This window comes from Arvicola amphibius, chromosome 4, assembly GCF_903992535.2.
Source record: "Arvicola amphibius chromosome 4, mArvAmp1.2, whole genome shotgun sequence".
Classification (NCBI taxonomy): Eukaryota; Metazoa; Chordata; class Mammalia; order Rodentia; family Cricetidae; genus Arvicola; species Arvicola amphibius.
The window spans coordinates 84,730,960-84,754,951 of record NC_052050.1 but is presented as its reverse complement, the minus strand read 5'-3'; the positions used below and the strand labels follow the sequence as shown (position 1 = coordinate 84,754,951).

Below are 23,992 nucleotides of genomic sequence, written 5' to 3'. Positions count from 1 at the left end.
ATTTTTACACATGGTCTCTGCCTGTTAAAGGGGAAGACAGGGTAATGCCGTTCAGGGTGTTTTATGACCTTGCCTGGAAGTGGCATATATTGCTTCTATTCTGATTCCTTTAATCAGTCGGGTGGTCCCACTTAGATGCAAAGGGCGTGGGAAGTTTCTTCTTGGGAATTGCTGAGCAATTGGGGGGAATGAAGCAGTTAGGGGAACTTACAGCAGTGTCTGCCATAGAATGCTCCCTTTAGGTTCTTTTTGCCAGTTTCCCAAAGGCAGGCTCCTCGCTTCTGGGGTTTGGAGTTGCTGCTTCCCAACATTTGAAGAATCATTTTGTCCCAAGCTCCCACAGGCAGTGTGGAGATAGGTTTTGAGAAAAGACCTCCTGGGGAGACTTTAGGAAGGCCTGAGACTTCTTGCTATGACAAAGCAGGGCATACCAAGTGAACACTTTGGGCTGGGGGTCATCAGCGCCCCCAAGATGAATGCTCAGAAAAGAGTAAATTGTCTTAGATAGCTTCGGGAAAGATTGCTTTTCTGAGATAGAAACATCCGGAATGTCCTGGATTTGTCACAGAGAAGGAGAACTCTTTCTACAGGCTGTGCCTGGGATGGATCAGGGAGGGTGACATCAGGGCTGCCAGTTAGATGAGGTGTCTCCTCGGTGTTAATGAGGTGGCAAGGACGGTCTTATCATCACCTTCTGCCTGTGTTCACAGTGTGCTGGGAGAGGTCCCACAGGTTGTTCTCTAACTTGCGCGTGCCCTCCCCCACCTGTGCGCTCTCTCTCTCTCTCTCGCGCTCTCTCTCTCTCTCTCTCTCTCTCTCTCTCTCTCTCTCTCTCTCCCTCTTTCTCCCCACCCCCCCCCACACAGACACACACCAAACTTTAAAAAAAGATTATTATTCAACAGAAGTTTCTGCGTGAGTAGTCTAAGTCATTTGCCTGAAGCCACATCACCATTTGGTGAGATCGCCATTCCAGGGCCTTTCTGTGGGAGGTCAGGCTCGCATGTCCATAAAAACCAAGTGTATAACCCAGGCGAGGAAAGTTCATGAGGTGGGTAGATGCGCTGTGGGCTTCTGACGGTTTGGCCCAGCTTGAGTCACCTGGGAAGAGGGACCCTCAGTTGGGAACGTGTCTCCATCAGATTTGCCTGAGACTATCTCCCTGGGGCATTTTCTTCATTGCTGATTGATGGAGGAGGGTTCATTCCACCGTGGGTATCGTCATCCCTAGGCAAATGGGCCTGGGCTGTAGAGGGAAGCAGCTGAACAAGCTAATCAGTAGTTTTCCTCTGTGGTTCCCTCCCCCTCCCCCCCCCCAACACTGGACTCCTGTCTGGAAGGAGAAGCCAAACAACAACCCCTGCAGTGGATTTTGTCAGGGTGTCTCGTCACAGCACCAGTAAGCAAATAGGACAACTGGTGCATGTCCAGCGATCGCCCTTCTCAGTGTGTCTCTTATACTAGCTTTTGGTGGCCACAAAGGTCCAGAGTTATCTGGTCATCTGATTTTGGAAGGACGGTAGAGGGAAGGCAAATCAGGCAATTCTAGAATTGTCCAAAATGTTGAAAATTGACAGTTAATTTATGCACGTGAAAATCACAAGGAGACTTAGACAAAGCAGGTCTGTAGGTCAGGATTCCCTCAGAGGCTAGAGACCGCAACTTGTACTTCTGTCCCTCAGCCCAGTTGTGGCTGTATCCCCATGTTTCTCTGCCCTAGAGCATGAAGCTAAAGGAAGCAGGGGTTGCTCCTGCTGCAGGGAAGGAGAGCCGAGAGCTCTTGCCTGCACCACCACCTTGAAGAGCCTCCCCGTGACCCCAGGCAGACACCCAGGTTACCCCTTCTGTTTGGCTGGTTCTTCCCCCCCGCAGGGAGCTGTGTGCACAGGGTTGGCTGCAGGCGTTTGCAGGTGTAAAATTAAATATTCTAGGGCGCTGCCAAGTCAGAGATGTAGCCCAGGGAGGCTCCGTTCCCCAACAACTGTGGTAGTGTGAAGCCAGTTTTTTTTTTAAATCAAATTCAACCATTTCTTCTTTCCTGTATGCGTGTGTATGTTTTTAAACTTGGGTTGGGTTATGTAAGGGTTGAGAATGAAGTGCAGAATTCAGAGAACACTTGAACAATGGCTCCTGGTGGGTGTCAGGGGAGCAGAGTGTGAGGGAGCTCTGTGAGGCCTCCGCGGGGAAACACAGCCGCCTGGAACCCGGTAGGATGGGAGTCGGGTGGTTCGGGAACACAGGCTGGCTCTTCTCTGCCATCAGGCCAGGCAAGCGGACGGCATCAAGTCCTTGGGCTGACAGACAAAACAAAGACAGAAGGGCACACACGGGTGCAGGACAATCTGACTGGCTCCCAAGAACGGCAATTGTGCTCGTCACATGTCTTGGGCGGATGGCCCAATGTGCACCTTGAAAGGCTTCTGTCTACCTTTTTATTTTAGCTAGGGCTAGGTAGGGTCTTAGGTCAGGTGAATTTCTTTTGTTGATAAGTTTTTGGAAGGGCATGGGAAGTTGGCTTTATCAGAGTTGCTTGTGACCATGTCTGTAGGGCACAATATGGCACAGGGAATAAACGTGGGGTACAAGTTATCTTCCCCAAGGCCTTCTTAAGATGACTAATTTACTCTTTTCTGAGCATTAATCTTGAGGACAGTGATCCACCATCCCGCATATGTAATTCATAATCACCACAGAAAACACCAAAATACCAAGAAGCAAACTATGAAATGTTTCTTTTTTTAAGAAAAAAATCACCACCAACAAAATACCCTGTCTCATGCTTGTGAGATGACAAGTCCAGTATACATTTCTTTCAGTGTCCCCAAGGGGCCTTACTTCATCCAAGGTGTCCAGGACGAAGTGTGGGGAGTATCCCCTTTGGTCCTTTGGGAGCTGAGTCAGGCGTACAGGAAGCAGGCAGCAGTTCACGAGGTGGGAGAAAAGAATGAAATGTGAGGAAAGACCCAAATGAGCTGTGCAGAGGCTGGGCCATCCAGTTCAGAGGGGAAGACTAGGGGACTCAGGGGGTGCCTGAAAATTGGGAGTATCAGTTTTATTGGGCTTTTGTGGCAAACACCTGGGTGCCTAAAAATCTTTCAGTTTGTGGAAAACAGAAATTGGAAATGGTGCTGGCAGGCCATACTTGAGTGACTCTCTCTCTCTCTCTCTCTCTCTCTCTCTCTCTCTCTCTCTCTCTCTCTCTCTCTGTGTGTGTGTGTGTGTGTGTGTGTGTGTCTGTGTGTATGTGTGTGTGTGTCTGTGTGTCTGCCTCCTCCTGGCTTTGGGGGGCACGGGTTGACAGTCCTTGGTGCTCCGTGTCTGGTGGCTACTCTGCTCTCCTTCATGCGGCATCATTCCTGTGTCTCTGCTCCTTCATCTTCTTCATCTTATAAGGACAGTAATCACACTGGCTTAGAGCCCATCCCGATGAACTCGCTTGAACCCAATTGCATCTATGAAGAGTCATTTTCAAATATGACCGCATTCATATTAGTGGGGCTCAGGGCTTCAACATAGACTTGTGGGTATATAATTTTACCCATAACACAGCCATGGTGTTGGGGTGGTGAGCGGACACGAAAGCTTTTGAGACCGGACAGAAATGTGTGTGCGGGCAGAGTGCCTAGCATGGTGGCAGGGTCTAGTGGGTTCCCAGTAAGCGTCTGCAGGTCAGAGGAAGGAAGAGTCCAGCAAGATAAGCTGTGGACAGAGATGAAGTCTGTTGTGCTGGGATACTAAGTGCACATCTGTGGGAAGTTAATTGTGTTGTATGGGGCAGAATTCCTCTGAGGGAAGATGGCTTATGGCTGCTGTCTCAGTCTCTTTCCTGCTGACCCCATTTGCGGTCCTGGTAGTGCAAGGCCTAAGTCAGCCCATGGGATGCTGTCTGCCCTTTTGTTCTGTCTGGCTCTTTCTGCTCCTATCACTCTCTGGGTCTGTTTGTTTATATTCTTCTACCTGGAACCTTCTCTTCAGCACCTCCTCCCCTCACCTCCCTTCCCTCTGGTCTCAGACATGATAATCTCTATGCAAGAGAGGTCCCATACCTGTCCCAGACAAGGCAGAGCCTCCACTTCCTTGCACCCCCACCTTTTTATTCTCCATGCCATCTCTAAAGCTATTGTCTGGTTACCTACCTATCATAATACCCGGTCCTGTTGTTTGTTTACGTTGTTTGTGTATGGTCTCTGATGCCATTTGCCTCCTCTTGCTGCCAAGCAATCTTACCACAAAGGCCACTTCAAACAGTACCAGTAGGCACCTCAGAGACGGCTGGGCCTCTGCCCCCTGCGTCTGACAGGGCTTTAGTCACAATGCTGCTCGAGGCTGTGGACTCTTTCCATTTCCGTGGGCTCATTGGTGGAGGATGGCATCCTTTGAGGTCTGTTAGACTGAAGGCTTCAGGTTGTTTTTGCCATTGTCAGTTCCCATACCCTGCTGTGTGATGTTGAGGCCGACCTGAGTTCTTGCCATGCGGGCATGGCCACATGCTTCATCAAAGCTGAAAAGAGGCCCTGAGCAAGATGAGCACAAAGCGGCATAAAATACATCAAAAGAGCATCCTTTTCGCCTTCCCTGTGCTGTTTGGAAGCAAGCCCAAGGTCCTGCCCACCTGAAGGAAAAGGGAAAGGGGTGTCCTTAGCCACCAGCTTTGGATCTGTCTTCCACACTCACCAAGAATTCAAGTTTCTTTAAAGGAAATTTGTTGTTTAGTCTTCTAGCCTTAGCCACAATGGAGTGCCGGGTCCAGAGCGGTGATTAGTAAAGACTGGTTATTAGGGATGGATGAAGGGAGGAAGCGAGGCAGCGGTAAAGGGAGATGGGAGTCAGGGGCAGGAAGGCTGGAGGAAGGAAGGAAGGAAGGAAGGAAGGAAGGAAGGAAGGAAGGAAGGAAGGAAGGAAAGAAGGAAGTTGTGGGGGGCATATGCTCTCTTTTGCCTCCTGCTTGACGAGTCAAAAAAAATGTCTGCTTGCTTTTACCCTGAGGCAGCGCCTCTGGGCTTTTATATTTGCTATTTTTTCTTTCCAAATCCCTTTTTTCCTCTCTCACGTATTCCCGTGCCAACCCAACTGTGCCCAGCTCATTTTTGAGGTCTCAGTTAAAATGCCATCTTTCCCTGAAATCCTCCCCTCTACCTACAGGGCCACCACCCTCCAACCTTACTCCCTTATAGGGTTTGTTTATGCCTCTGGCATAGGAGAGAACAGGGGTCTGTGAGCTATAGTCCCAGGGAAAACTTAGCCTCTTTTTTTCTTTTTCCTCTTTTACCCCTCCTCCCCCAGACAGAGTTTCTCTGTCCTCGCTGTTGGGGAATTCACTTTGTAGACTAGGCTGGCCTTGAATTCACTGAGATCCACCAGCCTCTGCCTCCCAAGTGCTAGAATTAAAGGTGTGTGCCACCACCGCCTGGATCAACTAAGCCTCTTTGACCACTTTTTCCTAATAAAGTTTTATTTGCATACAGATACACAGCTTATCCTCTACTCATTCCTTTAAGTCTTTGGCAGTTTCCACACTGCGGAACAGAGCCTGGAGAGCTGGCTCAGCAGTTAAAAGCACTAGAAACACTAGCTGCTACAGCAGAGGGCCAGGGTTTGATTCTCAGCACCCAGGTGGCATCTCACAACCATCTGTAACTCCAATCCATGGGCATCCAACACTCTCTTCTGGCCTCAGCCATCACCAGGCAGGCATGTGGTGTACAGACAGACATGTATGCATAAAAAAGACAGAGAGAGGGCTGGAGAGATGGTGCAGAGGTTAAGAGCACTGTCTGCTCTTCCGGAGGTCCTGAGTTCAATTCCCAGCAACCACATGGTGGCTCACAACCATTTGTAATGAGATCTGGTGCCCTTTTCTGGCCTGCAGACATACATGGAGGCAGAACACTCTGTGTGTGTGTGTGTGTGTGTGTGTGTGTGTGTGTGAGAGAGAGAGAGAGAGAGAGAGAGAGAGAGAGAGAGAGAGAGAGAGAGAGAGAGAGAGAGATACACGAAAGGGAAAGAAAGAAAACATGACAGGCAAGAAAAGAATAACAGGCATTTGTTGTCTGGCCCTTCTAAGATGAGCATATGAATTTGTGGCATAGACATTACCACACTTTATGGCAACCGCCCCTTTAATCATTCCCCATGAACTGCTCTCTTTAAGGCCAAGGGCTATAGCACTGTTATTTCCTAGCAATGTTATAGTCCAGCAGTTTGTAGGGAAGTCCTGTTTGTTGAATGAATACATGAACGAGTGAGTTCGTGAATGATATATCAGGAAGAAACAGAAACCAGACAGAAAACTCAGCTGAGAATTAGCCCTGGCAGACACAGTTACATGTGGACAATTTCAGGGTATAGGTGTTGTTGTGTTTCTTCCTGCGGCTTGTGTTTACCGCGGAGTCGGAGGGAGGAACCCAGGACTCGACCAAGTGTGTGGAAAGGTTGTTTATTAGAGAAGGGGGTGTTCCACAGTGGGGTAAAGGGGCCGAAGGGGGTTAAAGAAAGAGAGAGAGAGAGAGAGGGAGAGGGAGAGGGAAAGACAGACAGACAGACAGACAGACAGAGAGACAGGGGGAGATAGGGGAAGCAGAGAAGTGGGGAGAGAGGCAGAGGCAAAGCTGCCTCTCCGAGAGGAAGATGGAAAAGAGAGCGAGCCCAGGCTGAAGCTGAGGATCAGCCTGCCTCAGCGGATGGGGGAGGGAGTGGGTGTGGCTTGTCTCTTAAAGGGACAGGGACCAAAACCATAACAGATGTAGCCCAGGGAACCACCGAGGCACAGTGGAGGAGTTTCCATCTCTGAGGCGGAAGAGGGGAGAGGAAGCTAAGTGTTTGCAAGGCTGACATGGGCATAGTACCTAGAAGGAGCTGTGACCCTTGGTAGAAAAGTGTGCTGACCTGGCTGAGCTCCCAGGGAAAGCCCCAGGAGAATGGCTTCCTTGTCCCCCTCTGCTGCTGCTTCCCACCTCCACCCACCTTACTGGAAGATGGGAGAGCTCCCAGACAGCCCAGTATGAGCAATTGGGTCTTCTCCCTGGATGAAAAGGCAGAGTAGGTGACACCCAGACCAAGGCCCTTTGCCCCCTTTTGCCTTGATTGGAAATGAGGTCTGTGGCACACCTTGACCCTGACCCCTTTTATTCACTTTCTGTACAGGAGTCCCAAATCCATGCTATCAGACTTTGTGGTGTATTGCTACAACCTGCGAAGACTTTAAGAGCCTCCTGACTGGCTGTCATCCTTCCTTCCTTTGTAATTCCTACCCCTGCCCTTGCTGCCACCCGGTCCTTTCTGTCCTGTCCTCCCTTACCCTCTATTCTAAAAGGTTTTCTCTGAGTTTCTGATTAAGTGTTGTTGCTCTCGACACCTCTCTCTGTCTGCCCATTCACCATGGAATGTAGAACGTCTCCCGACATTTCATTTTGCATATTTTCTGAGTATCTTATGATTTAGTTGATCTCTGCTCTTTCTCTGCCCCACTCACTGTGGAATGTAGACTCCCATCTCCCAACATTTCATTTTGCGTATTTTCCAAGTATCTCAGGACTTAGTTTATTTCAGCTGCAAAGTGCTGAGAACAAGGACCAAGCTACAGTCTATATTTTTAAAAGCCTGCTTGGTTATAGATCCCAAAATATAACCATCCTAGTAGATCTGAAAGCTGACTGGACTGCCCAGCCTTCTCTATTCACAGTACCCTACAGACTTCATCCCAATATGACCTCACTTCCATTCTTGGCCTGTGGAGCCTGTGCAACTTCTTTGTTATGTGCAGTTCCCAGACTGAGACTCTGTCTTCCGTTCTGCAGTGCAGAAGGCGGCTCTTTGCAGAGTTGTGCAAGGAGCAGGCAGATATAAGAGTCCAGTCTCTGTGTGTGGTATGTTCTCTGTGTGGAGTTGCTTCTGACTATGATGATGTGAGTTATATCTCACTGTACCAAAGGTCAGACATAGTGTACCTCCCCTGCCCTCTGGACAGTTTAGCTTAACCAGTCTGCTTTCGATATGCGCAGGCGCTTACACGAGCCCAAAGTCGGCAAGATCATCTAACCCAGGATCAGTTTTGCAACAATCTGTTGAGCATCTCACCTGTTTTGTTAAAATTGGTGATCTAATTGTCCAAGTACAACCATACAGTGGGGAAACTGCAATCTGCACCCCAGTGAGGTGGGGGCCATTCGTGTTCTTCTCCATCCCAGACAAACGTCTCTCAACTGCATCCCAGCCTACACCACCATCCTCCCCCTACCAGCCACCCATCTGTTCCATGGGTTCTCCCAAGACCACTCGTCACATGCTTTCTGCTTGAGCCTCCAGGTAACCCTGTGGAGCTGACATTTGGGGTCACATCTTAGGAGTGTCTGTCCTAGCAGCAGTTGTCATATCTGGGTCTGAGTGAAGTTGTGTCTTTGCTAACGCCACCCAGCTGGGTAGTGAGGAAGCTGGGATTCAAACCCACAGCCTCTGGCTTTTCCTCGGATGTCTCTTTTTCTTCACGCTGTGCTGTTTCACTGGGGGTAGATCTTTATACTTCCCCTTCCCAGATGCGCTGTGACTCAGAGAAAGATCTGTAGGAACGCTGCGGAGTGAAGGAGGAAAGGAGTCCGTGTGTGCATGTGCCAAGACAGAGACAAGAGCCTGGCCCAGACTCTGTTATTTTTGTTTCATTTTTTTTTCCAGTGCTGCTCTGAATTCTTCTTCCTCCCCACTCCACCCAAGGTGTCAAACAGATGTGAAAAAAAAAAAAAAACCACAGAACTCAAAGCTCAACCGTGGTTTATGATTCATGTGTTGGGATGGGGAAACCAATGCAGGAGATTGCTATGGTGACAGCTGTTTACAGAGGCAGCATGGGAGATACCAGGCATGGGCAAAGATTAGAGAGCATCCTTGGGCTCGCGGAGAGGCTCAGTGTTGCTACTGTCCAGCCTCGGTGGGAGATAGGACAGAAAGTGTACCATTTTGGCTGGACCTGGGGGCAATCAAGCCAACAGGTGTGTTCCTTTATTTCCATCAAAGTGAAGAGATGAGAAACTGTGTCCTCTCATTCTATTTGTTTTTGTACTTTCTGTCCCTCCCCAACCCATCCAGTAGATAACTTTACCCAATGAGAAAATACTTAGACTCGTGATAGATGGGCATCAGGATCCGATGGCTAAAGGTGACCTGGCCTATAGGGTCATTTTTATAGGGTTGGGGAGCTGGATCACTGGGTAAAGGGCTTTGCTGTGCAAACGTGAGGACCTGAATCATGATCCCCTTGCACTCATGCAAAAAAATCCAGGCATCATGGTGTTTGTCTGCAATTCCAGGACCCAGATGCGGAGACAGAGGATCCTAGGTGCTCACGTCTAACATGGTTAGACAGTCTAACCAATTGATGAGCTCCAGACTCTGCCGCAACAACAGAATAAGGTAGAGAACAAAGGAAGACACTTGACATTGACTTCTGCCCTGACAGGCGCATCTGTGGGCCTGTATCCTTGTGTGCACACACACGCACGCACACACCTGGCCTCTGCATTCAGACAGTCTGGGTTCTAGTGCTATTTTACTTCCTGGCATGTGACCTCATGTTCAAGTTTTCCTCTGGATGAAAATCTTCTGAAGAGCAGAGGACGAGACCAAGTCTCCTTGTGTGAAAGAGAGACAATAAACAACGGATTTGAGAGGTACACAGAGCGTTAGCAGAGGGCTCGGCGCGTAGGGTCTGCTCGGCAGAGAGATGCTCTTAGGGAGGTTCACCTACAGACATTCATCTGTTGATGGAGACAATGATACCTATTGTTCAGACGTGTTATGAAGACAAGATGAAAACCAAAAAGGATAGAAAGTTAAGACATTAAACCTGACAGGACAGACTGCTGTTACAAACAGCCCCTGGATTCGGGTGGCTTTGAAGCTATTTCTGGAATATGTCTGAGTCTGATGGGTACAGATCAGGAGGCAAGGAAGGCATCTCTATCCCATGCAGTCTCTCAGGAACATGGGCTCTGACCATGTGCCACCTTGGGAGTCCTCCATTATTTTCTGAATCCAGTTCAAGATACAGGTCAAGGAAGGGTGTGAAGCATTGGACAGGGAATTTCATGGCTCTGCATTGAAGGTAGCATGTATTATTTTGGCCCATTGTGCAGTGCTATGAACTCAGTCACATGGTCACACTCAAGGAAATCTTGGAAATTCAGTCTGTTGTGTTCACAAAGATGCTTTGATGGACAGCTTACCAGCCTGCAAGGGTTCAGTGAATGGAGTCAAGTCAGGCCGTAGTGATTCCCGTGCTTCCGTTAACTCCACCTGAATGAGTGGACATCCTCGCTTAAGCAGTGTTTATTGGGCCAAAGATGAGCGCGGGGCCACTTCTTACCTCATCTCCAGAAGACATAAATGCCTTCTTTCCTTGAGCCATCCTTGACTCTAATGACAGGACTGAGGGTCTCAAAGCAGCAGCCATGGAGAATCACCTTTGCCATGGAGAGCCATGGGAATGCATTTTACTCGTAGTGGTGAATTAAATATTCAGTAGGTGTCTTTTTCTCCCTCTTTGTTCCACATCCTCAGTGTTATGAAGCAGATCACCCCAAAGTGAATGACTTAAAGACATGGGAATGGGGTACCTGGTTTGTTTTGGTGAACTAAAATTTCTCTGTGTTATGTAGGTATGTAGGAAAGTGTACTTCAACTAGTTAGATTAATCCCAAAGACTAAAACCAAGAATTTAGTGATGGGTAAGCACTATGAATATAGCATCTTATTTAACCTTCAAAAAAAAAAAGCTCTTGAGGTTGTATGTGTCATTTTGATCCTTAGTCACGGGCCACTCAGGAGGTTGGCTGGGCAAGGAATTCAGCTCCGGGACTCTATGTGAGGACCCTCACAGTATAGCCCACCCCACCATGTCCTCAGCACCTCTGTGGCACACTGCATCCCTTCTCGTAATGAATATTAATTGAAAATATCAGTGCGGCAGCTGGCAGAAGGAGCTGCTGCCGTGCCACGCTGTGTCCTGGTAACTAAACCCTCAACTGCTTTGTCATTTTCCCAGTTATCAAGGTCCCCACACATCCATCCGGACTCTGGGGGGAGCAGAGAAGAGTGCTCACCATGCTAGAGACGTTACTGGATTCTAGCTATCTCTCCACTGCTGGGCTATCCTGGCGTCAGTTTGTGCCTTGGGCCCTTTCCTCTCTAACACCCTGCATAGGTAGCGGAAGTGAAATGGGGTGGTCCTTTATCACAAACTAAAAAACAGTTTGGATGGATGGTCTAGGAGGAGGAAACTGAAGAAAGAGCAGTGGAGTCCAGGTGAGGTTACCCAAGGCCATGCTTGAGTTTTAATCTCACTGTAATTTCTCATATCAGCAAAGTTATTCCTCCCCAGACTTGATTGCTTCCTCACACAAAGTGCAGAAATTGGAAACTGCTCTCCTTCTTGTCTAATGCAACACTGACCTGTGACCTAATGTCACCTGTGGGTCACAATCCCTTGAGGTTCATGTATCAGATATCCCGTATAGCAGATACTTATAATATGATGTATAACAACAACAAACTTACAGTTAGGAAATAGCAAAATCATTTTATATTGGGGGGGGGGGCGTCACCACAACATGAGGTCCTGTATTAAAGAGCTGAGAACCACTGCTCTAATGCAAGCCTATAACTCACAGGTATTCGTGGAGACCTGTTGTTGGACAAGTGACTCTCAGTAATCCAGGGAGACTATCCTGATGCCTTGGCTGACAGCAGACACTTAATAGCACTGCTCCCATAAGATTTACTGCTGTGTGATATCATAGCTGGTAAATCTCTCTCTGTGTGTGCTCTAATGTTTGTACCATGGAAGCAGGCAGCTGCAACTCGAGACTATTTGCCTGCCCACCAGTTCCTGAATAATCACTCTAAGGCTTAATATTAATTACAAACTGTTTGGCATATTAGCTCAGGCTTATTATTAACTAGCTCTTACAACTTAAATCAGCCCATTTCTATTATTCTACATTTTACCACAAGGCTCATGGCTTGTTACCTCACATCTTGCTTCCCCAGGCGGCTGCTGGTGTCTCCCTGACTCTGCCTTCTTTCTCTCTGTATCTTTGTTTGGATTTCTCACCTGGCTCTATTTTGCCTGACTATTGACCAAATCAGCTTCTTTATTAATCAATGGTAATAAAAACATATTTACAGCATACAAAAGAGCACCCCACATCGGGCAACACATATTTTTTTCAAAGCAAATTCTGTATATTGAGTGACTGTGGCAGTATATAAACTCAATCTACAAACCCCATTGTAGAAACTCCACAGGCTCAAACCCTGAAAACTTTTCTTCTCGTCAGGAGGGCACGATATGAATGGATTCATTCGTCAGCTTCCAGTGTTAAGAACTGTAATATTTTTTATGGCTCCTTCCTGTAGTAGTAGTAAGTTCTTTGGACTCATTTGGGGGCCTACCACCTAGATCCCAAATGAATCATACACGAAGCCTTACTCTTATTTAGAAACATCAGACCTTAGCTTGGCTTGTTTCTTACTTGCTTTTCTTCATTTATATTATCCCCTCTGCCTTTTGCCTCTGGGCTTCTTCTTTTCTCTTACTTTTATAAACCTCTCTTTTACTCGGGGGATTACTGTGTAGTTGGATGGCTGCCCCCCCCCCCCGATGTCCTCCTCCTTCTCAGGCTACTCCTCCAAACCCCTGCTCCCAAATTTCTTCTATATATCCTCGCTGCCTGCCAGTCCTGCCTATCCTTGCTCCTGCCTCGCTATTGGCCGTCAGATCTTTATTAGACCATCAGGTATTCTAGACAGGCAAAGTATCACAGCAAAACAAATGCAACACAAACAAAAGTAAATTAAAAATTAAAATATTCCCAATGCCCCCATCCCTTTTTCATCTAGGGCTCATAGGTGATTTTAGGAAATACAGAATGTTTATCCAGTTGTTCACAGGTTTGTTCTTAACTTCAGCTCCCCTTTAGCCTTGGCTTCCTACCACCCACAATGCCTCCTTCACCTTTACCCTAGTAACTGTCACGCCGAGCTTTCAGCTCCCCCATGACAAATGCACCTAAGCTTCCAAGTTGAGGCTGAACTCATCCAGGCAGCTGCCTTTGCCTACTCTGTAGAATTAGCTTTTACTACATGCTACGCACAGGCTCGATGGTGTTGGTACTTGTGAGAAACTAAACTCAGGGAATTTACCAACTAGTTAGAAACTAGACAAGTTTTGTTTGGCCTACTAGACAAGGTTGTGTTGTCTGTTTATACCTATCCAGTAATGTACCAAAGCCAATGACCATTCTTTTCGATTTCAAGGAATAGAAGTAAAATGGCTGTTTTCATCTTCTTGGTCTAGAACACTGTCCTTTAGTGGAGGCAAGATGGCTTCTGGGACCTCTGAGCTAATTTAAACCAAAATGAAAATAAAATGGAATTCACAAAATGTTAAAATATGGAAGTATCTGGCTTCAGGCATAAGCAGATCCAAACGCTCACAAAACACCATGAAGGGTGTCTCTTTTCGTCATCTGGGTCTGGAACACTGCCCTTTAGTGATACAAGATGGCTTCTGGTGGGAACTTTGACCTGCTTTGCTACCCCAGTGGATAGAAAGTTATTCTTTGAATCATGCATGCATTCCTGAGACAATGAAAGGGATTAAAGGTACTTAAAATTCTGGCCTGGGTCAACTGCTCCTCCCTGGAACCCCTGGAATTTTGAGGAGGCCTCAGTTCTACTTTCATAAATTAATCTGAAAATTGGGGGGGCCTGGGGACACTGAGAGATACGTTTGTAACTTGAAGAAAAGACCACAGAAGACAGGCAGTTAAGTGTAACTGGGTTCCACTACGTACATAATGAATGGCTTATTCCATACAATTTCCTTCAGGTTAGTTGGGCATGCTCAAGGGATATCATTAATCATTGGAATTGCCTACCCCCTGACAGGTAGCTTTCCCCCAGTCTAAGCCAGTCTGCATTGAATAGACTTAAGTGTAACCTGCAAAGATCTGACCTGAGTTTTTGTTCCATTGCAGTGACCTGGACAGAAATAACATCACCAGAATCACCAAGATGGACTTCGCTGGACTGAAGAATCTCCGAGTCTTGTAAGTAGCAGATGGTGTGCCAGCGAGTTTTCATTTTCAGCTCTTCAGCCTATGAAAACGGTGCGCTGCCCTGACATCACATCCCCAAGCTCTGGCCACAGGAATTCATGCTTCTGCTCCAGAAAGCCCTTCATTACTATACCAAGTGTTCACAGATATCAGATTGTATGGTTGGATGCCGCTGGCTGGGCGAGATCGATAGAAGGACCGGGTTCCAGTGACAGGAAAAACAGAAGGCAATAAATGAATTAAGTCAACATGCCCTGCTTCCTGGATGACAGCAATGTCAGGTTGACTAACCATGCCTTCCCTTCCAGAGAGATTATAATTTCTTCCCCAGCTTGTGCATTAAAAGAGCAATTGGGACAGATGTTATTTATCTTCCTGCTTAATGGAGAGGAGGGGAGGAGAGATGGAGAGGGCCAGGCAAGGGCAGAATCCTGGCTGGCCATTCACAGCTATGCAGACAGGTTGCAGAATCTGAGGTAGGCATTGATGGAATAGGGAGACAAGGAACGGCGCGGGTTTCCTTTCTGAATATTGTAGCATTTTACCTAACCCTAGGTTTGAGTTTCATAAGGAGATGCCTATGTACTGTTCACTGAAAAGCTTGACGTTCAGAAAAACGACAGCGGAGCGATTGGGTTCTCTTTCTTTCCTTCCTTCCTTATTGCTGATTTTTACCCATAGTGTGACTCCTGCCCAGGAGTGCAGCCTAAGAAGTTTGGTCCCAGCTTTGATGTTATTTGTGTCATGGAATCTTGGCTGGCTCATCTTTATTGACAGTTGCGGCTAACTCATTGCTACCAGATTCCACCTCACTTAACACACATATTTTTTAAAGATTTATTTCATTTTGTATATATGAGTGCTTTGCTTGCGTGCATGTATGTCCACCATATGTGTGGCTGGTGTCCTCAAAGGTCAGAAGAGGGCATCAGATCCTTTGGAACTTGAATTATAGATGGTTGTGAGCTGCCCTGTTGGGCCTGGGAATTGAACCCGGGTCTTCTACAAGAGCAACAAATACTCCAAACTACTGAGCTGTCTGTCCAGCCCCTCAGCCCCCTGTTTCCAGCCTTCACTCACAGCTCTGCAGAACAGAATGATTTTGTCCTTGGGAGAAGAAGCGCCAGATTCTGATTTGATTTGGGATTCATTGCTCATGCAACTTTGGGAAAATCCTGTACCCCCTTGGATTTCAGTTTTTCCTTCAGCAGCATAGTGAGTGAATGCTTCAAAGTCCTCTGAATTCTAGTTATACACGGAGTGCTTCAGGGCTTTGACATTTTCTCAAGCAGCGTTTGATTACTGCCTGTCACTTGTGAAGCAGAACTTTGGTAATGTGGATCTCTTGTTTGAGAGGCATTAGTAATATTGCTTAGGCTGATGGTGACCAGCATTTTCTTGGTTACTTACCGTGGACATGGTGCCTAGTCATAGAACAGAACATATAAGGTTGGTGTTATTATGGCCCCCTCTTTGCAGGAGAGGGAACAGCAGAAATCTCAGCTTCATGTAGTGAGCGACACAGCAGTTGGAACTAGAATGCATGCAGTACTTCTGTGCTTGCACAGGAGGAGAATGAGGTAGAGGAAGGAGAGGGAAGGAAGAGTGCATGGGGTCTTGAGGAGGGAGAGGGGGAGGGCATGCAGTTCTGGTGTGAAGAGTGTCACCTGAGTGGTATTCGGGGCCAGTGCACAGGGATGCAAGAATCTGATGCAGGGCCTTCAGCTACCAGATGCTCCCCCCATGGACCTCTCTCCTCTCAGAGTGAAGACCTACCTTGAACTAAGCCTGTCCTGTGTTCTGAGCACCTCCGTGTATGTCAAGCGAGTAACTGCTCTGATAAGGTCTATGCCCATCAGAAGGGGAGTTGGCATAGGTGGGGGGGGGGATCCCTTGGTTCAGTTTTAGGGTACTTTGTATTAAAAGGCAAGGCAGGAGACTGCTACTTCTAGGTCATTTGCTGGCTTAAAAGGCAGAACTGTATTTAGGCATGTTTTCTTTGTGTCTTTTTTGCCCCATTTCTCCCACTTGTTCCTGTAAGAGATGTTTTTTCATACAAGTCAAAATTCACCTAATGTTTCATTTTCTAACCAAGTCAAAAATAACCCTTTGATTTTCTTACTGCTGCAACAGAGAGACTAATAAAAATTCCAATTTCCATATCTGCTCTCTGCAAATAGAAAGTTTAAAATAATCACAAAAGATGACATTAATGTCTTCCGCAGAGTCTACAATCCTCCTTTGACTACAGTTTATCTTTTGAGTTAATTGGTGCATTCTTCTATTTTGATAAGCAATACCAAAATGCCTTTTACTCCTTTTTTTATCGCCTGTTAATAGATCTGTTTCATTATCTCCCTTATCAGCTCACAGACAGTTCCTTTCAAGTGGCCCTTTAATTCAGTGAAAGAAATCTGCTAGGTGGAATAGTGGAGAAGCCTTCTAACACCAATAAAATATCCAAACATTTTAATCGTATTTCCCCTCCATCCATTCTTCTCAGCTGAGTAACCCAGAGAACTCTTTTTTATTTTCTTTTGAAAAGCTTTCATCACATGCTGGCATATTCTCCATGTCTGTTTCTTATTTACAGTTTATGGTGAAGCATTAAAAGCCTCGATCGTCGTGAATAATTCGAGCTTGCCCCCCATTTCCATGCAGAATGTCTTCTGTCTGCTAATATGGTACAGGTGAATGGGTAAACAGAGAAGGGAGGCTGGTGAACTTCCGTCCCATCCCAGGGCGATTTTCCCTAAATGAAGCAGAGATGTAGGCGTTGCCTGCAACCATCATCTCTCCCACAGGTTGGGAGCAGGGAAAAGTCTCTTCTGTTGATATCAATTATATCCTTTTTCTTAGTAATCCATTTAAGGGCTTGCTGTGTTCGCAATGTGGGAGCCAGCTTTATTCCAAATGGGGTTAATAAAAGAGTTTTAAACTCCGCCCCGGCCGTCATCACAGGAGAGCCATTTCCGATTCTAATGTAGCGAGGAGAAAAGGAAAAAGGAGAAAAGTGCCAAAGAACCAAAATGAACACAGTCTGTGTCCCCCTAACTCAGAACAGACACCAGCCTTGGACAGCTCTCGTGGGAACCGAAAACCTAGCCTGACCATGATCCCACGTCCTCCTGCGTCTGGCTGGTAAACCAGGACCTGGATCAACAGCTTTCTTACATGCCCTTCGCTTGCAGTGTGGCTTGCCATCTCCGTGCAGGTTTCGTGGCTCACGGATCCACTGACAGATGCTATTATTTGTCGAGTGGTATTTCCTGCACCTTTCAATGCCAGGCACGAGGCTGGACTTGGATGGGTTTAGGAAGTCCATCTGAAAAGGACCCCGATACCTTTCCAACAGGAACCAAAGGATACTGCAGGGGGCAGGTGAGGAGAGCTAACGTTGACAGAGGTGTGGGTGGGATGAGATGGTACAGTCCCTCAGGCTAGGGAGAACAGAGCCACAGCTGCCTCGAGGCATTGGGGAGCAATGGGAGCACCTTGATCTTCGAGCCCAACTAAAGCAGCTGTGTCTTAAGTGGAGGGACGCAGTCACCCTGGAGTGGTTTGATCAAAGGGCAAGTTTCCTGACCCCGCTGTCCTTCCACTGTTCCCAGCTCCTTCTAGTAAAACCCAGTGGCTGAAGCCAACAGTAAGTAGAGGCCAAGACGTTCTTTGGAAAAGTCATTGCAAGCCAGCTTCCTAGTGCCTGAGCGAGGTAGAGCAGGGAGAGAAAGCTCGCACGCAGGTATCGCCCGTCTCTGTTTCTGTTAGCGTAAGGAATACAAAGCTGAGAGATGCGTTCTAGGAGGTCAGAGCGAAGCCCTTCCCTGTGTCCGGAGGTTGACACTCGGCTACTCTAGAGTTAGTCCTTGTTCTAATTGGAGAGGAATGACAGTGAGTGCTGGCTGGTTGATTGATTGATTATAAAAGTCTGGCCGATCAGATCAACTCCCTAGTCACTAGCATCTAACTGACACCCTGTGTAGTTAATGTGCTAATAAAAGTCTGTTAGCTTCCCAGGGCCTCCTTGCCATATGGCAGAATGGAGATGAGGAGGGGAGGGGAGGAACGTTTATTAAAAATTAACAGATTATTACTTCAAACGCTGGGCTTTGTGATCTATTTAATTCATTTTTACTCTTCTAAGTGCTTCTGTGGTGTCCTATCTTCTGTATTTTACAAATGAGGAAATCGAGTCTTAAGGAGGATGGCTAGTGTGTTCGTTACACCACCACCATCTAGTAAGAAGGAAGGCAGAGATCCAAAACTATACTGGGGGCTCGGAAGTCCTCTCCTAGCTGTGTGGTTCCCCTTGGGCAAGTCTCTTAGCTACCCTGTTCTTACCTGTTAAGGGAGTGGCCTGGAAGACAGTGTCCTGTCAGGGACAGAAGTCACATAAATGGGAAGGCTTGAGAGGTTGAGGATTCTGATGAACAGGCTGACCCTCCTGGCCCGTTAATATTTGCACACACAGATGTGTTGCGTGTTTGAACCTAACGACTTACCATTGCATGCCCGGATAGAAATCTCACATCATGGACTCACCTTCTCCTTTATGGAAAAGTCAGTGTGTGTTGGCCCCAGAGTTGTGGTTTTCATTCTAGGTTGACAGGTAGGCCACGGTGCTGGGTTGGGAGTATGAGGAAGTAAGATTCTCTTCTTTAATCTTTGGGAAGAGAGGATTTCCCCAGTGAAGCAGGTTGACCCTTAAGCCTAAAACAAGCCGGAGGTTAGGCTATCCTAAGGGGTGAGGTCATCATAGAAGGTCTGTTATGGAATGAAGATAGACCCTTCCCGGGCCATGCTTCTGCCCTTCCAGAGGAAGCTGGGGCTCTCCCTAATTTTCTCCTCCTCTCAAGAAACAGCCTTCAATTGCAGCTGCACGTCCCCCAAATCCCATGGAGCCACCGAATGCAGTCCCTGTCATTTCTTGGCCCATTTCCCACCCAGAATCCATGCATCATCCTGTGTCCCCTACCTGTTCAACTAATCCTAATTTAAACTCTTTTTCCCCCTTGGTAAACTGCGGAAACAAATGTTTCTTTGTATGGTCAACTCTTGCGAATCCCGTGCGTGGATCAAGCTCCCTTAGGCAGAGTGACTAGGACTTACAAGGGACAACTTCTGTGAGGTTGCTATCTTTAGGAGGTTGGGATGAACCTGGCCCTGCTTGAGGGACTCTCTGGGTCCTGGCTAGCTGTCTTCGGCACAGTGCTGTTTCTCTGTAACTCTGTCTTTTCTATGAAGTTGAGCAGGGAAGGAAGGCCCTTTTCAATGAAGTATTTTTGAGTCCTTGGAGGAGGGAGCTCCAAGGGAAGAGGTGTTGGATGTACATGGTTTCTCCAAGGGAGGAGGGAGCTCCAAGGGAAGAGGTGTTGGATGTACGTGGTTTCTCCAAGGGGCAGCTTTCCCTCTTCCATTTCTGTGCAACGTTCTGCAGTTCTCTGGAGGGGGTGGGGGGGGGGACACATTTGCTGGGAACGTTCTTAAAATAGAGACATGGAAGCCAATCTGTCAGGTAGACGTGTGCAGGCGGCGAAGCTCTGGTTACCGTGACACCACACTGGGATGCAATGATTTTTGTCCCAACAGAATGATTACAGTGGGGAGGACCCGGGTCCCTAGGAGGGGATATGTGAGATGGCTGCACAGCCTAAGGCCTCTGATGAGGCCCCTGACTATTTCAGTCCCTGACCCTGGCTGCCTTTCTGATTCCAGGCATCTGGAAGACAATCAGGTGAGCGTCATCGAGAGAGGCGCCTTCCAGGATCTGAAGCAGCTGGAGCGATTGTAAGTAAAAGCACAGCCTTGGATCCTTAAAATTAAAAAAAAAAAAAATCTGCGTTTATTTTGTTTTGTTTTTGTAAATTGGTCTTGTGACCTTGGTTTAAAAACAAGTCTTCAGTGTTCCATGGAATGTTTTCTACTCTATTTAAAGTTGCTTTGAAGCCTGTTACAGAGGCACCAAGATCCATATCAATTGTTCTAGAAAGGATACAGTGGCCTGCATTGTATGGGGGCTAGAATTCTTCTTTCTGGGCTAGAGGTAGCCTTTGGTTTTTCTCACATGGGGCTGCTTCCCCCCAGACCTCAGCTCCTCCTTTCCCATAGGAGTGAGCTAATGTCATAGGAAGCTATCGCCAGGTCCTCTACTGCTTAGGCTTCTCCTCCTGGGACTCCTCCTGGGACTCTTGTGGGAGAGGAAGGATGGGCGAGTGGGCGCAGCCTTCCGCGTGCCTGCCTTTCCGAGCGCCAGCCTGTCTCAGGAAACCCACACGATTCCACGAGAGAACACATTGCCACTGGTTTAAAATAGGCCGCTGTTCTGACTTGATCAGAGGGTGGGCAGCAAAAGAAGTGGGGCTGGGAGTTGGATGGAGCCTCCATTTATTTTACCCGTGAATGCTTTTGCAGAGAACTCTGGGGTCGTTTTGATGAGGAAGGTTGCTCAGATGGTTAAGTGGGCAGCTTCACCTTTCCTCAGTTAATCATAGCTGACAGCTCAGAACATCTGGAGATTTGCTTTCTGCCCTCTGAGTGGGGATTGTCCCTAAGAGCTCTTAGTCATGCCGGTGGGCGGCTCTCATCGATGCCTCCCCCTGCAGCCCCATTGCCCTGACATTTTAGCTTCGTTCTGTACTGGGGGCTGGGATTGCAACAGTTCACGGCTCTGCCAGCTTACCTGGAAAAAAAAAAGCCACGGCTCTGCTTTTCCGTCCTGTTGCCAAAGCTCGCTTGCTTGGAGACGAGTCTCTCCTTTTTAGAGCCTTGCTTGGGTGAAATGGATTGCCTGACCCAACTTTCTTTCTTGTGTAATGTGTCATCCTTTCTCCAAGTCATTATATCCAGGGCCACATGGCAGCAGGGAAGGTCCTTGTCTTGTGGGGATTAATATATCCCAGAAAAAAGGCTTTTCTTCCCACTGTTGTGTGGACCACCTCATCCGTTGTTTGCTTCTGGATCAAACTCCAGCATGGAGCTCGCTGTCACTAGTTTGTCAAGCCAGAGTGACATGTATTTCTAGTAAGAGAAAAAAGTTATTTAAAAACTTATGTTATCTTTGTTTATGTTTTGATTTTTAAGTTTCCTAAAATTTAAGTTCTCCTTTTTTTTTTTTTTTTGGACCAAAGAAAACATTTGTTAAACCTTGTTCCTCTTTGTGAAATAACCAACATTTACATAGGAAAATAAACATATGGTCCGGTGTGAAAAAGCCTCCTCTTGCTTAGTTTTGTGATTAGAAGGGTAAATAAGTTCTTAATTTGTTAATTTCATGGTTGTTGGGAGGGAATTAACGAGGGCTTTGGAGACACCAGGAACTCCGTGTGTGTTTCACATGCGATCCGTTCTTTTTTTTCTACTCCCCCTGCCAAATTACAACAAGCAACCATGAGGTGTTATTACCCTCATTTTGCAGATGAAGAAACAAAAGCCCAGTGAGAGTAAGCCAAGGAATTGTCAGGGCTGGGGAGGAGTCCAAGCCACATCTGTCTGACATCAAAGCCCACGTCCTTTCATATCCCTGTGTTGCAGACACTAGATGAAGTGTGAGCTTTAACCGTGGCCCTGCAAACAGCCTCTCACGTACCCATTCAACTCCAGGGAGGCTCAGGGAAATATTCTGGCAAAGGTCTGCTTGCTTCGGAGTGGTGAGCAAGGCCAAAATACCATGCGTGCCTGGGGACCGGAAGGGATTACAATTGTCGAGCAAACCTGGCTCTTTTGTCTGTTTTGGTATATGAGGTGGGTAATGCTAGCTGCAATGCTACATAAACCCTCAAATCTCAGTGACTTAGCACACTGGAAATTTACTTCTAATTCCTACAAACTTAGTATGGACATTCCTGTTAGGGCCTCTCTCTCTCCAAAGTACAGACTCAGGGACAGGAACCCTTTCATGCCTTGATTCTGCCATCTTTGTATCTTGGTTTGCAGTGTACAAATGTATCAAGCCAGAGTGTGGGGAAAATGGCATGGAGCACTGGGCACCAGAAGTTTCCATGTGAGCATGGGAAGAAGTATACCATGTCCATTCTTAAATCCTGTGAACTAACCATGTAGCTGTAGTTAAACTGCAGGGAATATTGACAGAAGTGACCGAGTTCTATGACAGGAGGCAGAGGCAAGGTTGTTGGGTAGGTAGGCAGCTTAACTTCTGTTGCAAGGGAGCTGGAGAGGTACTTGGGCAGGAAGATGGGAAGTCTCTGTCATTTGATAGGCATCAGAGTCAGCAAGAAGGTAGGTGTGTGTGTGTGTGTGTGTGAGAGAGAGAGAGAGAGAGAGAGAGAGAGAGAGAGAGAGAGAGATCTGAGATAGATAGATAGATAGATAGATAGATAGATAGATAGATAGATAGATAGGGAATATGTGCAGGGGGAGAGAGAAAGAGGGAGAGAGGAGAAAAAGAAAGTATGTGTGAGAGAGATAGAGAAATAGATAGGGTGAAAGAGATAGGGGGTGTGTGTGAGGGGGGAGGGAGAAGGAGAGTGTGTGTGTGTATGTGCATGTGAGAGGGAGGGAGGGAGGGAGGGAGGGAGGGAGGGAGGGAGGGAGGGAGGGAGGGGGGGGATGTGTGTGTGTGTGTGTGTGTGGCAGGGAGGGAGGAGAGTGTGTATGTGTGACAGAGAGAGTGTGTGTGAGAGATGATAGAGAAATAGATTGTGTGTGTGTGTGTGCGAGAGAGAGAGGATGTGTGTGTGTGTGTGTGTGTGTGTGTGTGTGTGTGTGTGTGGCAGGGAGGGAGAAGGAGAGTGTGTATGTGTGACAGAGAGAGTGTGTGTGAGAGATGATAGATAGATAGATGATTGTCTGTGTGTGTGTGTGTGTGAGAGAGAGAGAGAGAGAGAGAGAGAGAGAGGAATCCTTACTGGTGTCAATCTGCTTTCAGTCACACTGGGACATGAAATAAGAAAATGCCATATATTTCCCATTAGCCTCTGAAGAAGTAGATAGTGGCTGTGCGCTGTGCCATCTGTAGCACGCTCCAGGGTCTCCTTACCCATGTCTCTGTGTTGCATAATAGAATATTTTTATTGGTTCTGTTCTAAAACACAGCCTAAAAAGTAAATGGATTGGGATAATTTCCATTCTGAGTGTTTTATTCTTGGCTTATTCTCTTGGGGGCTCACTGGGAAAGAGAAGCGGGGTGTTAAATTTCAAGTCTTAACTTGGAAGTCTTTTCCTCCATGAAAGTACCCCTAGACTGCGTTAGGTACTCCTCTCTGGTAGATCATTTCCTATTGCAATAACAGAACACCGAGGCTGGGTGCTTTATAAAGAAAAGTTGATTTAATTAATAGTTTTGGAGGCTAACAGCATAAAATTGGGTGACCCCACCCATAGGGCCTCTGGTGTGAGGGCTTCATTAGCTGTGCTGCATTATGGTGGATGGCATCATGGTGGGAGCTTACATGAGAAGGAGAGATGGATTATTTAGGGAGGTAAGAAGCCAGGGGGTAGGAGGGCACAGGCTTGCTCTTCTTTTCTTTTCTTTAAAAAAAAAAAAAAACAAAACAGAAACAACAAAAACCCTTTTGCTCAGAAGCCAGGTGGTGGTGGTGGTGCATGCTTTTAATCTCAGCACTTGGGAGGCAGAAGCAGGTGGATCTCTCTGAGTTCAAGGCCAGCCTTGGTCTACAGAGTGAGTTCCAGCCAGGGCTATTACACAGAGAAATCCTGTCTCAGTAAACCAACCAAGCAACCAAACAAACAAAACACATGTTGATCTCAGGAGAACAGCAAACTTACTTTCCCATGCCAGTATCAATCTCTTATAGAAGTCATCTGTGTCCCCTCCCGTCACCCACCATGACCATGGCACTATCACCTCCCACTTGGTCCTGCCTCTTAAAGGTCCCATTGTTGTGTTGTATTTTACTCTTGTCTTC

At 47.1% G+C, this 23,992-nt stretch overlaps 1 protein-coding gene across 1 annotated transcript in view; it reads left to right on the top strand.

Annotated features, from left to right (window-relative positions):
* Slit3 (slit guidance ligand 3) overlaps positions 1-23,992 on the top strand; it is a 593,310-nt gene that overhangs the window by 36,877 nt on the left and 532,441 nt on the right. The window contains exons 2-3 of the mRNA XM_038326237.1: positions 14,028-14,099; positions 19,824-19,895. Of these exons, the coding sequence (XP_038182165.1) occupies positions 14,028-14,099; positions 19,824-19,895 (144 nt within the window). The remainder of the gene's footprint in view (positions 1-14,027; positions 14,100-19,823; positions 19,896-23,992) is intronic.